The 13,907-nt window shown below is 43.6% G+C and overlaps 2 protein-coding genes across 11 annotated transcripts in view; one reads left to right on the top strand and one right to left on the bottom strand.

The window, feature by feature from the left end:
* ATG13 (autophagy related 13) overlaps positions 1 to 2,931 on the bottom strand; it is a 42,138-nt gene extending 39,207 nt beyond the window's left edge. For 2 of the 8 annotated variants that reach the window (XR_008702651.1, XM_055547005.1), the window contains exon 1: positions 2,343 to 2,929. The gene's annotated coding sequence lies outside the window, so the exon portion shown is untranslated. Of the gene's footprint in view, positions 1 to 1,865; positions 1,979 to 2,342 lie in introns of all 8 variants that reach the window. The other 6 variants (XM_055547006.1, XM_055547007.1, XM_055547009.1 and 3 more) reach the window with 6 other exon arrangements.
* A 46-nt stretch (positions 2,932 to 2,977) lies between these two features.
* Positions 2,978 to 12,022, top strand: HARBI1 (harbinger transposase derived 1). 3 transcript variants are annotated; one of them, XM_055547012.1, is made up of 3 exons: positions 2,978 to 3,100; positions 4,094 to 4,910; positions 11,122 to 12,022. In XM_055547012.1, exons 2-3 carry the CDS (start codon positions 4,241 to 4,243, stop codon positions 11,499 to 11,501), a joined length of 1,050 nt encoding a protein of 349 aa, XP_055402987.1. In that variant the 5' UTR covers positions 2,978 to 3,100; positions 4,094 to 4,240; the 3' UTR covers positions 11,502 to 12,022. The 3 variants fall into 3 exon arrangements, with proteins under 3 accessions (XP_055402987.1, XP_055402989.1, XP_055402990.1); XM_055547014.1 differs by having other exon boundaries at positions 3,070 to 3,184; XM_055547015.1 differs by lacking the exon at positions 2,978 to 3,100 and adding an exon at positions 3,280 to 3,299.
* The last annotated feature ends 1,885 nt before the right edge of the window (positions 12,023 to 13,907 follow it).

The raw sequence follows: 13,907 nt of genomic DNA, 5'->3' as shown, positions 1-13,907 counted from the left end.
TGGACCGCTAGAGAATTCCCAAGAAAACTTTCCCTATTCCCCTTGGTCATAGAGGACTAGCTAGCCTTCTTTGTATTCTCCCTGGCTACACTGCCTTTATACCATCAGTGACTACTGGCCGTTTTTTTGTTGTCTATGATTTAACAAAGAGGAGGCAAAGATCAAAACCCCATGACCTCTCTCCTCTATTAAATCCATGCAAGAAAAGATGGTGCCCTATGGAAATTCACCTTATTTAACTCATCACCAAAAATTGGAAATTACTTCTAAATCATCCACACATAAAGTTTAGGTAAGCTTTTTCTAAGAATAAACTTTTAGTATATATATTTTAAGACTCTCAAGTCAATAAACAAGTCAAAAGAGTCTTAAACAATATGGTAATTCAAATATTACCTGAATAGCTTGTATTTCTTATCAGTGAGTTTCTGTACCTTTTTTCATTAAAAAAGAAAAACACTGAAGTTGAATAATAAAGGGTCATAACAGTGAAGAATTTTTTAGGTGTACTCTTCCTTCTCTGGGATCTAAGCAGTGCTCCAACCATAGTGTTATGATGTCATTTTCATCTCTTCTATAATAAAGTAAAAAGTGTTTAAAAAGTAAACTAAATATTTAAAAATAAAGTTTTAGGGATTTCCAGGTATTACTAAGATTAAATAAATTCCCTCCAGATGAAAATTCCAAAATAAGTAACTTCCACTACAACTGGAACAAAATGTAACTGCAGAACAACTGTAATGAACCTTATCAAGTGAGAGCAATAAGTTCTATAGTGGTTGCATTTTCTGATTAGTCAAAATTATCTTTGAAAACTCACTCATGTATAATCAGGTCTTTGGAAGTTCAATATTAATGTCTTAGGCTTCTTTTTGCATTTAGACTATGGACACTTTGTTCTGGGTCATGGAGGTCATAAGCTAAGGCAGTTGGGTAGATGCAAGCAGGTAAGACAATGGAAAAAAAGAGATTATTGCCCTCTACCTCCATACAGTACAGCCCCAGGATGTGTATATAGTAAGACTGAATTGTGTCCAGCTGATTCCTAGGCCTTAAATTAAAAAAATATATTTTGGATTATTTAATAGCTGCAGACCTGTAGATTTTGCAGATCTTAATACCAACCCAAGGAAAAAAATAAACATACAATAGGAACTGTTAGGTGTAAGTACAGTAATTGCAACTTTCATGAAATATAAATCTCAAAAGTTGCCATAGCAGTCTTAACTTTAGACCCAAAGGCGTACAATTTGAAAACAGCAAGAGAATTAACCACACACATTCTACTATACAGATCAGTATATATGACACTTGCTTTAGCACTTATTCATCATCCACTAGGTATTAAAAATACTAACTCAGGATTCCATTCCACAAGCATTTAACAAGACTTCTGCTCCGCTGAAAAATGGAGTTGAAAGAAACAAAGAAAAACTTATAATTTAGTTGGAGCCACAATATTCACATATTTTTTTAAAAGGACTAACAAAACAATGCACAACAACCTGGAGTTAATTTAGTGTAAAGAAAAGTTCTGTTGTTTATTATATTATTGTACATCTCCCATTGAAGTGTTCAATAAATTCTACCACCTTAGGAGATGACTTTTAAACGTATTAAACTGATTATAATGAAAAAATAGGTACTTCTGTTCTTCACATATTCGTTCATTCGTATCTCCCCCCCATCCCACCGCCCCACCTTACACCCCTTTCTCTCTGGCTGTGGGATGGCCAGAAGAGGAAGAAATACTAAAAGTGAAACGCTGCATGAATTGATCAGGAAAACTTGGTAAATAACTGACTGGGAAAGTGAAAACTGAGATAAGTTAGTGATGAATCCCAAGAAGGTGCTTGGCCACTTACCCAGAAATTTATTTAATGAGAACGGATCGCAGGTTTCCACTGGTCGTTCCACTGCCAGTAAGAGAGTCGTGAACCTTGGGTCCCTTTTTTCACTAGTCAACAGTCTCCCTCACCTACACGCGGAGTACATATTTGGCACTCAACAAATCTTTGATTGACTGAAAATCTATCTTTTTCATACTGGTACCCAACCACAGAGGTATGGCCCCACAAATTCCCTCCAGAAAAGCCTTACGATTTAACCCAAGGACTGAGAAAGTAGTCCGAAGCTCTGGGGATCTTGGTAAGGACTGGGAATGATCAAGGGCCAATGGGGCCTACACTGACCCGACTTCCCAAAGCAAGCTCAGGGGACTGACCTACAGCTAGCAGGCGTCGGCTTCGCCAGGAGGTACGCGACAGGCCGCAGGTCCATAGCCTCCCACCCGGGGGCGCTGAGAGACCCGGGGGCGCGGGGTATCCCCTCCTCGTTAGTACCTGTGAAGCTGCGACGCAGAGAGCGGCTCACGGCTCTCATTACGGAGGCCGGGGCCTGGGGCCGGCCAGCTGCGCCTCCTGGCTCAGGGCTCCGCGCTCCGGAGCTGCAGCGACAGCACGGGTCGCAGATGATACCTCACACCTCGGAAGCCTCGTGGCTCGCAGGCCCCGGGAGTTTCGTTCCCAGGACTGCGCGAGTCGTCGCAGTCACGCCTACAAGGCGCTCCTCAAGGCTTCCCTCGCAGCTCAGGCGATCACTCCTGCCTTAAGCCCAGCCACCGGCCACTTCCCGGCGCCGCCATCGCTAGTGTTTGTTTTCATCCGCTGCGGTGACGGCTGGGGGCGGAAGAGGGCTACGGGGGAAGTACAGCTACCTAACATCAGTCGCACTTTCTCTACAAAGTAGGATGCTAATCTTCTTCCTCTTTGATGTGTCCGTAAAAACTGGTTTCCTTACCAAAGTCTGAGTCCCCAATCTCTTCAAGGGTCTCAGAAAAGAAAGGGGTAAACAGCGGCGGGGGGAAGACGGGGGCTGGAAGAACGCGAAAGTTTGGGCCGTGTGTGGAATGTGCGCTGACGAATCGCAGGTCGCGGCGGCGGCCGCAGAGAGGACGCGGCTCGGGGCGGGCGCTGACGCGGAGGGGCGGGGCCTGTGCTGAGCGCCGTGGCGGCTCGTCTGCGGCCGCAGGTTCCGGAGGCGGGCCGGGCCCGGCTGGGTGGGTGGGGAGTGTGACGGGTAACCTGGCAGCCGCGGAGAGGTGGGTGAGCGGCCTCGGCTGTCTTGGGCCGGGACCATCACACTTCCGTATCCACTTCTAAGTCAGCTTTTCAAAGCCTTCGAGGTGGAGTCGCCTGTCAGCCCCTAGCTCTCCCAGCCTCCTCTTCTGCGCCTTCCTTCCCACCTGCCTGGTCTTCTCTGCTTCCTAGCCCTCAGCCTCACGATTTGGGTTTCTTGGGGTGAGGGGAAAGCCTTCTGTTAAAAGCACGTAATCTCCCTCGACCAGCCTGGGTCGTGGGCGGTTGTTTTTGGTTTTTTTTTTTGCCCCTTCCCTGTTGGACGGGTTTGAACACCAACCCCCACCCCCATCCCCGCCCGCCCCGCGTCTCTTTACCCCTTACTTATCCTGTGGAGTCAGAGGGGTTTGGGTCATGAATCCCGCCGTGACTAATCTCTGTCCTGAGTATTTATGACGTCTGTCAGCGGCTTCGTGGCCTGTCTACTTAGGAGCAGACTTCTTACTTTGTGAATAATTATGCCATCACCTCCATTAACCTTTTGCTCTTCCCAATTCAAGTTGCGGTGGTTTAGTTGCTAAGTCGTGTCCGACTCTTGCGACCCCATGGACTGTAGCCTGCCAGGCTTCTCTGTCCATAGGATTCTCCAGGCAAGAATACTGGAGTGGGTTGTCAGTTCCTTCTCCGGAGAATCTTCCCAACCCAGGAATTTAACCTGTGTCTCCTGCGTTGCAGGCAGATTCTTTACCAACTGAGCTAGGAGGAAAGCAGTTCAAGTACCAGGCAGGCACTAAATGAGCCACCAATACTCGACTCCCATTCTCCAAGCCAAAGCAAGCCCGTCCTGTGGTCGTGAGTTAGTGGAGAAAAACCCAGAGTTACAGTTATAGCACCTTTTGCTTGAACAAAATGGAAATTTGAGAAAAGAATCTGTTGTGGTCTTTGAATCACTTTAAAGTCTTTGGTGGGTTTCTAATGTCTTTCTTTTTTTGTTTTGTTTTGTTTAACCTTTACAGAGAGAAGACTATAAATACCACAGCCACTTAAATGACGGTTAGCCGTTGAATTCTGACACGTCCTTAAATACTTTCTTTCATCAGCATCTTCACTGGAAAGAGTTCAGGAAAAATAACGGAGGGAAAGAAACAACATTTCCATGTACCATGGCTATACCAATAACAGTACTTGACTGTGATCTCTTGCTATATGGCCGAGGTCACCGGACATTGGACCGCTTTAAGCTGGATGATGTGACGGATGAATACTTGATGTCCATGTATGGGTTTCCACGACAGTTCATTTATTACTTGGTGGAGCTCTTGGGGGCGAGCCTTTCTAGACCTACTCAGAGATCCAGGGCTATTAGCCCAGAGACACAGATCCTTGCAGCACTGGGCTTCTATACCTCAGGTTCCTTCCAGACTCGGATGGGAGACGCTATTGGAATCAGTCAGGCATCTATGAGTCGATGTGTTGCCAACGTCACCGAAGCGCTTGTGGAAAGAGCTTTGCAGTTCATCCACTTTCCAGCTGATGAAGCCTCTGTGCAGGCTCTGAAGGATGAATTCTATGGGTTGGCAGGGATACCAGGGGTCATAGGGGTAGTTGACTGTATGCATGTAGCAATCAAGGCTCCAAATGCTGAAGACCTTTCCTACGTGAACCGTAAAGGTCTTCATTCTTTAAATTGCCTGATGGTGTGTGACATCAGAGGGGCACTGATGACTGTGGAGACAAGCTGGCCAGGGAGCCTCCAAGACTGTGTTGTGCTACAGCGGTCTTCTCTCGGCAGCCAGTTTGAAGCTGGGATGCACAAAGAGAGCTGGCTTCTTGGTAAGTCTGAGGCATAAATGCTTCATTCTGTAGATAGTGAAAAAATACAGTAGAATGAAACATGGAGGTCTATAGACCTGAGTCTCAGTCCTGTTCTCTTTTCAACACGACCTCGGATGAGAACTCTCTGAGCCCTGATTTTTTTAAATCAACATTTAAAAGACACTTATTAACATTAAAAATATTTATCTATTTATTTGGCTGTGTGGGGTCTTAGTTGGGGCACACGGGCTCTTCCTTGCAGTGTGAGGGCTTCTCTAGGTTCAGGGCCTTCTCTGGAGTTGCTGCATGTGGGCTTAGTTGCCCCTCTGCACGTGAGATCTTAGTTTCTGGACCAGGGATCGAGCCTGAGTTCCCAGCATTGGAAGGTGTATTCTTAACCACTGGACCACCAGGGAAGTCCCAAAAGACACTAACATTTAAAAACATATGATTTGACTCAGTTCTTCTAAGAATTTATCTTGGAGGTACATATTCAGAAATATGTAAAACAAAATTACACAGGAACTTGCATAACAACAGTATTTTGTAGTCACAAACAACAGTAGCAACAACAACAAAAATTCCCCTTAAATAAAGCCAAAGTACTTATCAGTGCAGATCTGGTTAAATATAGTACCTTCATACAATTGAGCCTTAACTTTTTAGAATTTATTTGGCTGCGCCAGTCTTAGTTGCAGTACCTGGAATCTTTGTTGAGGCATGTGGGATCTAGTTGCCTGACCAGGGATCGAACCTGGGTCCCGTGCATTGGGAGCATGGAGTCTTAACCCCTGGACCACCAGGAAGTCCCAGAGCCTTCATTTTTATCATCTGTAAAATAGTGAAAGTAATGCTAAGGGCAGTAATATCTGTTGTTAGGATTAGGGAATATATACGGAAGTTCACTCTGAAGTATTGTGCACATGTATTCTTTTTGCCATCGGTGACTGTCACCATGACGTCTATATGAAAATGACAGTGGACAGTGCGTTTATACAGTTCTTATGGAAACTCGCTTCATAGACCTGCCTGCCCAAGTGCCCTCGGAAAGCCAGGCTTAATGATCTGAGTAGAACAAGAACCCATTTGGTACGAAGCGGTGCAAACCAATGTGACTGTAGAGCTGAGAGGAATACAGTTAGCAGTGATGAAACCCTCAAGCCTGGCAGCTTTCTTTTTGTTTTATTTTTAAAGCACTGCTCTTTTTGTGAGCAACAAGACAGGGGTTATCTTGTATACAACATATGTGAGAGATGAAGGAGCACATTAAGCATCAGAAGACCTCTCTTTCAAAACCATGAATCTTAACCTGATATTAAGGCCAGTCTGCACTGCACATGCTCGTTACGCAGTGTTTCACATGTAATAGATGCTCAGGAATTTTTTTTTCTTTAATGTGCTTACTGACAGTTAAAGAAAAACCTTCCCTTGGGACTTTCCCAGAAGTCCAGTGGTTAAAATTCTGTGCTTCCAATGCATGGGATTCAGGTTTGATCCCTGGTCAGAGAAATAAGATCCCACATGCCTGACAAGGTGGTCAAAAAAAGAAAAAGAACCCTTCCCCCCTTCCAGGTGAAAAGAGACCGCTGTCACACTGGCTGGTTTGGCGCTGCCAGGGCACCACGGGCAACAGCTTGGAGCTGAACTGATTCTCTTCAGTTGCTTCTACACTGTTGCCAGTACATCGCCTTCTCATTACCTTACTGGATGTTTGTGTTAATCCCGCCTTTTGCCTACTCTGAATTTGTAAATTCTGTTTTCAGTCAACTCATACCAACAAGAGAGGGAAAGACTGCAAATGTCTCATCCAGCTTCTTCTTCCACAGCTGGGGAAGTACTTGGGTTCCAAGCTGATTTCTTGTGACATCACCCAGGTACCCTAATTCTAACGCCAGCTAGAAATGACTGAGCACTTCCAAGTTAGTCAGGCGATCTTGTTAGTACTTTGCCTTGGATTATCTCACTTAATCCTTATAAAAACTTGTAAGGAGTTATATGCTAATGTCAGCATTTTCACAGAAGAGGAAATTAAGGCACAGAACATCTGTGCCATTTGTGTTTATTTTTTTTAGAATGAATCATATGAGGAGTTAGGGTTAGGGTTTGGCAAACGGTTAGGGTTAGGCAAAAAAGGTTAGGGTTTGGCAAAAAGACTATTTGGCAAATGGTCTTCTTGCTAGGACTTCAAGGTCATGTACCAATCACTGATTTTCTTTTCCTTCACAATTGGGGACCCTAGGTTCAGTTGGAATTATGGCTTTAAAGTAGTTTTTTAGTTGTTTATAGGACATAGTTGAAAATACGTAAAAATTTGGACAAATTTTTATGTATTTTTCTGATTGCCCTCTTGACAGAAAGAGTGCAAGTGGGAGAGACGGAAACATTGCAACCACACTTAACAAATGTTTATTAAGGCCAGTTTTGGTACCCAGCCACATGCTAGACACTAATGATGCCAGGGAAGTACACCCACAAAAGTTGATGCTATGGAAATTAATTCCTTTAGTAACCTCAGTTCTAGCACAGACCCTTTGAAAAGCCTCCATGAGCTGTAACAGGCAAACTAGTTTGAAAACATGTGAACTAGTGTAGTGTTTCACAATTTTTACAGATCAAAAAGAGTTATCTGGGGAATTTTTAAAATGTATGTATTTATTTTTGGCTGCATCAAGTCTTAGTTGAGGCACTGGGCACATGGGCTCTTCTCTAGTGGTGGAGCATGGGCTCCAGAGTACTGGCTGCGTTATAACAGTGTACAGGCGGCCCCTCAGCATGTGGGATCTTAGTTCCCCGACCGAGGATCGAACCCTTATCCCCAGCATTGCAAGGTGAATTCTTAACCACTGGACCACCAGGGAAGTCCTCTATCTGGGAAATTTGTTTAAAATAAGGGGACCCACTTCAGACTTCAGAAATGAGATTCTTCAAGAAAAGAATCTGATCATCATTTTTAACAGGTGGCCCAAATTATTTGTAATGAATAGATGGTTGGAAAACACTGGTCTCACATATAGGGAAAACTGGTAGGATTCCGAGGAATGACAAGATGTTGAAAAAAAAGAGAGGTAAGATGACTGATTGTATCTTAAGTACACCATCAGATTTGTAGAGCGGTTCTAGATGTGCTAAACCTAGAACTAGCTGTGATTCCCCCTTGGGTTTTGTTTGTTTGTTGAGCATATTTTCACCTTGGGTGTCATGCCTTCACGTCCTCATTCTTGTCTGCCCCTTCAAAGGGCATCAGCTAATTCTTCTTCTCTAAATGTACCTGCTCCTACACACAGTTCAGCCCGAGTTATTCCTTCAGCTCTTGACCTAGTCCTGTTAAGCAGCTTCGGGTAAGCTCTGCCAGAATGTCTCTTGGATGACTGATCATATAAGCAATTATAATCTGTTTAGCAATTCTGATCCTAATCCCCTCCTGAGTGTCTTTCTGGATTATAACCAGTTAATGGTGATGGGGCGTTTTATAAAAGGTCACCACTAACTAGCTGATCTTGTATGTTTACCCAATTAAAGCTCATATTGTTTCTTAGAGTGACATTTAACAAATATTTAGCATGTCTGTGTTTTCACATTCATCTTTTTATTTATTTGTTTATTTGTTGTCCACAAGGCATGTGGGATCGTAGTGCCCTGACCAGGGATCAAACCCACATTCCCCCAGCCTTGGAAACACAGAGTCCTAACCACTGGACTGCCAGGGAAGTCCCTCGACATCCATCTTAAATGTTTTTTTAATTGTCTCTTGCAGCATTATACCATTGTTTTAGTGACTCTGCGTTTGACGTTATTAGCATTAGTTGACTAGCTCCTTCCTCTTCCTGTGCCTGACAGATCATAGGATGGCCGACATATATTTTTATTTTCTCATTTATAAAATGAGTTCAATAATATCTGCCTGGCAGAGCTGGGATTGGAAAAGAGATAATACAATGCCTACTACATACTAGGTATTCAGTGTCATAGATACTATTTTCATTATGACTTATAACATCAGTTTCCTATATACAGTATATATTAGGGACAAGTTCAATTAAAGAAGGTTGTACTTAGGAGGAAAAAAGTCAGCCAAATATACAATTTGAAGATATTTGGTATCTCAGATACTTAAAGTTAATCCAGGGGCTTCCCTGGTGGCTCAGTGGTAAAGAATCCAGCTGCCAACGCAGGAAACATGGGTTTGATCCCTAATCCGGGGAAATTCCACATGCCACAGAGCAACTAAACCCGCGTGACACAACTATTGAGCCTCTGCTCTAGAGCCCGGAAACCACAACTACTGAAGCCCTCGTGCCTGGAGCCAGGGCTTCGCGACAAGAGAAGCCACTGCAATGAGAAGCTCATACGCCACAACTAGAGAGTAGCCTCTGCTCACCACATCTAGAGAAAGCCGGTGCACGGCAATGAGGACCCAGTGCAGCCACAAATAAATTTTAAAAAATTAAAGTTAATCCAGTCCACCTAAAACTAATACAGTGTTATATGTCAATATCTCAGTAATGTTTTTAGTTAAAAAACTGCATTTAAAGTTAACACAGTTCTTGGAAATGTAAGCTCCTAAAAGAAAGGAGTTCTATATATTTGGAACAGTGCCTAGCACTCTCTGAACAGTCCATAACTATTTTCTGAAATTGATGGTGGGTGAGGAACACAGCAAGAATGCAAGCTGGTATTCCTTAGGTCTATTTGTCTCAAATTTCTAAGGGTTTGTGCTTCTATCTGAGACATTTCACCTTCCAAATTTAGTGAATCAAGACAAGTAAACATTGTAGAAACATTGTGCCGTTGTAACGGGACACTGCGCACCGGTTTTGTTTGTAGTGCTTCCCAGGATCATTGGTGCAGAAGTCATTTAAAGGAGATGCCTTGTGTATATTATTTTAATTGACTTCTGATTTTACTTCCCTATCCCTGACTGTTACTATTTGCATCATTATATTTATGCTTTCCTTGTTAATGTGAAATTCTACCAGTTCCTCTGTTACAAAGGTGTGGTCCTAATGAGTGTGATTTCTAGGTTGGCAGAACATCTCTGCTGGCACTTTTATTCTTCTGAGCACTGGAAGAATTAATGATGATTGTCTATAAAATCCTCTGAAATCCCCTGGTAGTGCCTTCACACCTGACATTTTAATGGTAAAGTTAGAGATTTTTTTCCTCACAAATGTTTTGAGGTCTTCTGGCAGAACTTCCTATTTCTCTCTTGCACTCTTGCTGTTTAGAGATTTTGTTTTATTTTAAAATGTTTATTTATTTATTTATTTGGCCACTCTGGGTCTTAGTTGCAGCTGGGGGATCTTTAGTTATGGCTGGCATACAAACTCTTAGTTGTGGCATGTGGGATCTAGTTCCCTGACCAAGGATTGAACCTGGGCCCCCTGCATTGGGAGTACAGAGTCTTAGTCACTGGACCACCAGGGAAGTCCCTAGAGATTTTAAAGATTGGCTTGCTATGTGATAGTTTCTACTAACTTTTTATTTTAGAACAATATCTCTGAATTTAGAAAATCCTGGAATTGCCTGGAAGTCCAGTGGTTAGGACTCTGTGCTTTTGCTGCTGGGGGCCCAGCTTCAATCCCTGGTCGGGGAACTAGGATCTCATAAGCCACATATCACGGCAAAAAAAAAGAATATTCAAGAATTTCATTTGCTCCAGTGCTTTCACCTCCATCCCACATTCCATCAGACTTAGCTTTCTTTAGCCGTGTCAGCTTTTTTTCCCTGTTGGTTTTAACCGAGGGTATTCCCAGCCAAAACGCCTGTCTTCCTGCTCATGACATAGGCATGCCTTCTCTATACCACAGCATTTCTCTCTCTTTCCCTGCTCTGCTTTGGCTCCAGAAACAGTTACATATTCTTGTCCATTCTCTGTATACGCACCTGCTGCTAAGTCACTTCAGTCGTGTCTGACCCTGTGCGACCCTATAGACGGCAGCCCACCAGGCTCCACTGTCCCTGGGATTCTCCGGGCAAGAACACTGGAGTGGGTGCCATTTCCTTCTGCAATGCATGAAAGTGAAAAGTGAAAGTGAAGTTGCTCAGTCGTGTCCAATCCTCAGCAACCCCCATGGACTGCAGCCTTCCAGGCTCCTCCATCCATGGGATTTTCCAGGCAAGAGTACTGGAGTGGGGTGCCATTGCCTTCTCCGGTATAGCACCTGGCTTTTCTTTTTTTGTTTGTATTCCAGTTATAAACGTCTGTGATTTCTTTGGGCCTTCCCCACAGGTGACAGTTCCTTCTTTCTCCGCACCTGGCTCATGACCCCACTTCACATTCCTGAAACTCCAGCTGAATATCGCTATAACATGGCCCATTCCGCAACTCACAGTGTGATTGAGAAGACCTTCCGAACGCTCTGCTCCCGATTCCGCTGCCTGGATGGATCCAAGGGGGCACTGCAGTACTCTCCAGAGAAGTCCAGCCACATCATCCTGGCCTGCTGCGTCCTCCACAACATCTCCCTGGAGCACGGGATGGATGTGTGGTCCTCTCCAGTGACCGGCCCGGTGGAACAGCCCCCCGAGGAGGAATATGAGCACATGGAGTCCTTGGACCTGGAGGCTGATCGCATCCGTCAAGAGCTGATGCTCACTCACTTCAGCTAATGTGGAAGGTGGGGAGGAGCGAGGCTTTCCAGGAGCTGTGACAAACTTCCCCTCTCAGTACCCCCTCCACAGTCCCATCGCCTAGCATGACTGAGTATGTGGACACTTGTCACAAACTGATATATAATCTGCGTGTTTTAGAAGGGTTGGGTCAACACCAGAATATCTTGATTCGTTTGCAAATTTATTAACTAAACAGAAACCCCCAAGATCAACAGTTCCCTGCTATGCACTGAACACCAGGTTAGCACCGTTCACTCAATTGAAAGTTCCTTGGTTGTAGACATTTATTTCATGCTTACAGAATCAAAGAGGAAAACAGCATCTAGCCAGACAGAACGCTTTGTTTGTTGCAATTATCTAGAGATTTCAAAAGAAAGCAATATTTGTCCTGAATTATTTGGATGGTATTTTAGCTTTTCTAATTTCCTACCTATGAAGACATAATATGAGGCAAGTGTGAAGAGTGATTTTCAGCTGGGGAATGGGCTTCTGACATAAATAAATGGCTACTAATCTGAGCTTGCAGTGTGTGTTTTTAAGAAGATGTGAGGGACAGTCTGAAACCTCCATCTTAATCTGTCTGCAGTAATTGAGCTGACTTGGACCTAGCTCCCAAGGAGAACATGTGGACTCCAATCTCCTACTTCCAACCCTGAGTAGGTGCTAAAGGCTAAGTGGGTTTAGGAGTTCAATCAGTTTAAAAAAGACAAGTCAAATATAGATAAAACAGAAAGCTTACACTTTTACAGAGGATCTAAAGACCCTGATAGATTGACGGGCAAAGGAGATTCACCCAGATTTAGACAGTCCCCATCTAAATGGATCACATTTCTTATGGTCAGGATATTAGAATGTCCGTTTGGCCATTCTGCTTTGAAATTCCTTGTTCAGAAGGAAAGTTTAGGGAATAAAGTATTAAGAAAAAAAGAGAGGTAAAAGGGATATAATTTCTTGATTTGAAATTAATTTTGAAGTTAGATCTACTTGAATTATCTTGTGTGCAAAGTGATGGACAGAATTTCTCAGGAAATAAATAATCCCCCACCAAGTCTTATTCTAAAATTATACTGATATAAAAATAACCCGATTGGAATAATGAAAGTGTGAATTAGGTTCACACATTGGTACCTTTGCTGGGACAAAAAAGAGACTTTCCTGGGGTTTGTTTTGTTCCTGGTTTCTCAGCCACTCACCATGTGATCGCTCTGAATTGTCCTCTTGGATCTTTTCCTACCTGCCTCTGGCTGTGTTTTAATCTGGTGATTTTCAAAGTAAAGAAATGAACAGCTGATGACAGAAGAAATTTGGAAATAAATCGAGGGTGACTCAGCCTCAAGATTAAAAACAATTATGGATTATTATCTTCTGTTTATTTCTACTCCAAATGCTATTTCCCATCACCATCCTACTCTAAGAGAGTGGGTCCATTTGGCAGGAGGTGGAGCTTGACAAGTATAGTGATCATAGAGCTGGGAGTGGACAAGGAAGAGGAGACTGGAAACTTTAGTTCTATTCATTATGAAATAGAGGTGCCTGGTTATGTTTTTTTTTTTTTTCCTTTGTGAAGTTTTAACTTGTGACCCAGGCTTGCTTTGTCTCCCTCATAAGGCAATATTTTAACTCTGTCTTTCCCAGTTTCCTGAGATGGGTATTTTTCCCTATAAAGTTTTGGTTCCATTATGAATATTGCGAGAGGAAAGGCTTACTGCCATCTGTGCATGTTAAGTGGCAAGGTGGAGTGTAATCTTGAAAAGTGCCTAGCCTTTTAGCCTTCAAAAACTACATTAAAGGGAAATTGGGGGTTTTACAACTTAACTCATTAGTTGGTGACGGGAAGCCTCAATGGGAAGAACAGTCTAGGGGCGATTTCATTAGCAATTTCAAGTCTGTTACTTGCACACCAAAGGTAATTTCTGAGTGCTAAACAGACTAATGGAGAAGGCGATGGCACCCCACTCCAGTACTCTTGCCTGGAAACCCCCATGGGCGGAGGAGCCTGGTAGGCTGCAGTCCATGGGGTCGCTGAGGGTCGGACACGACTGAGCGACTTCACTTTCACTTTTCACTTTCAGGCATTGGAGAAGGAAATGGCAACCCACTCCAGTGTTCTTGCCTGGAGAATCCCAGGGACGGGGGAGCCTGGTGGGCTGCCATCTATGGGGTCGCACAGAGTCGGACACGACTGAAGCGACTTAGCAAACAGACTAAACATTGGATGGCAGTGTTTTTCCCCAGGAGCATTTCATTCCCTAATAATTCCACCGAGTAACTGTTCAAATCTATTCCTTTAATTTCCTCTGGATCTGGATTTCTATAGGCTAGGTTTTTTTTTTTTTTCAGTCCATAGTTATTACCCAAAATGATCTAGGGGAGGGATCAGGATCTGTATTTCCACATTACCAA

Source organism: Bubalus kerabau, chromosome 15 (genome assembly GCF_029407905.1).
Source record: "Bubalus kerabau isolate K-KA32 ecotype Philippines breed swamp buffalo chromosome 15, PCC_UOA_SB_1v2, whole genome shotgun sequence".
Lineage (NCBI taxonomy): Eukaryota > Metazoa > Chordata > Mammalia > Artiodactyla > Bovidae > Bubalus > Bubalus kerabau.
The sequence above is the reverse complement of the archived record's forward strand: the minus strand, read 5'-3'. Positions and strand labels throughout refer to the sequence as shown.

Coding starts and splice junctions, on each gene's coding strand:
- HARBI1 (XM_055547012.1), top strand. CDS start 4,241: ATGGCTATACCAATAACAGTACTTGACTGTGATCTCTTGCTATATGGC. Junction 4,911..11,121: donor CAAAGAGAGCTGGCTTCTTG/GTAAGTCTGAGG, acceptor CCTTCCCCACAG/GTGACAGTTCCTTCTTTCTC.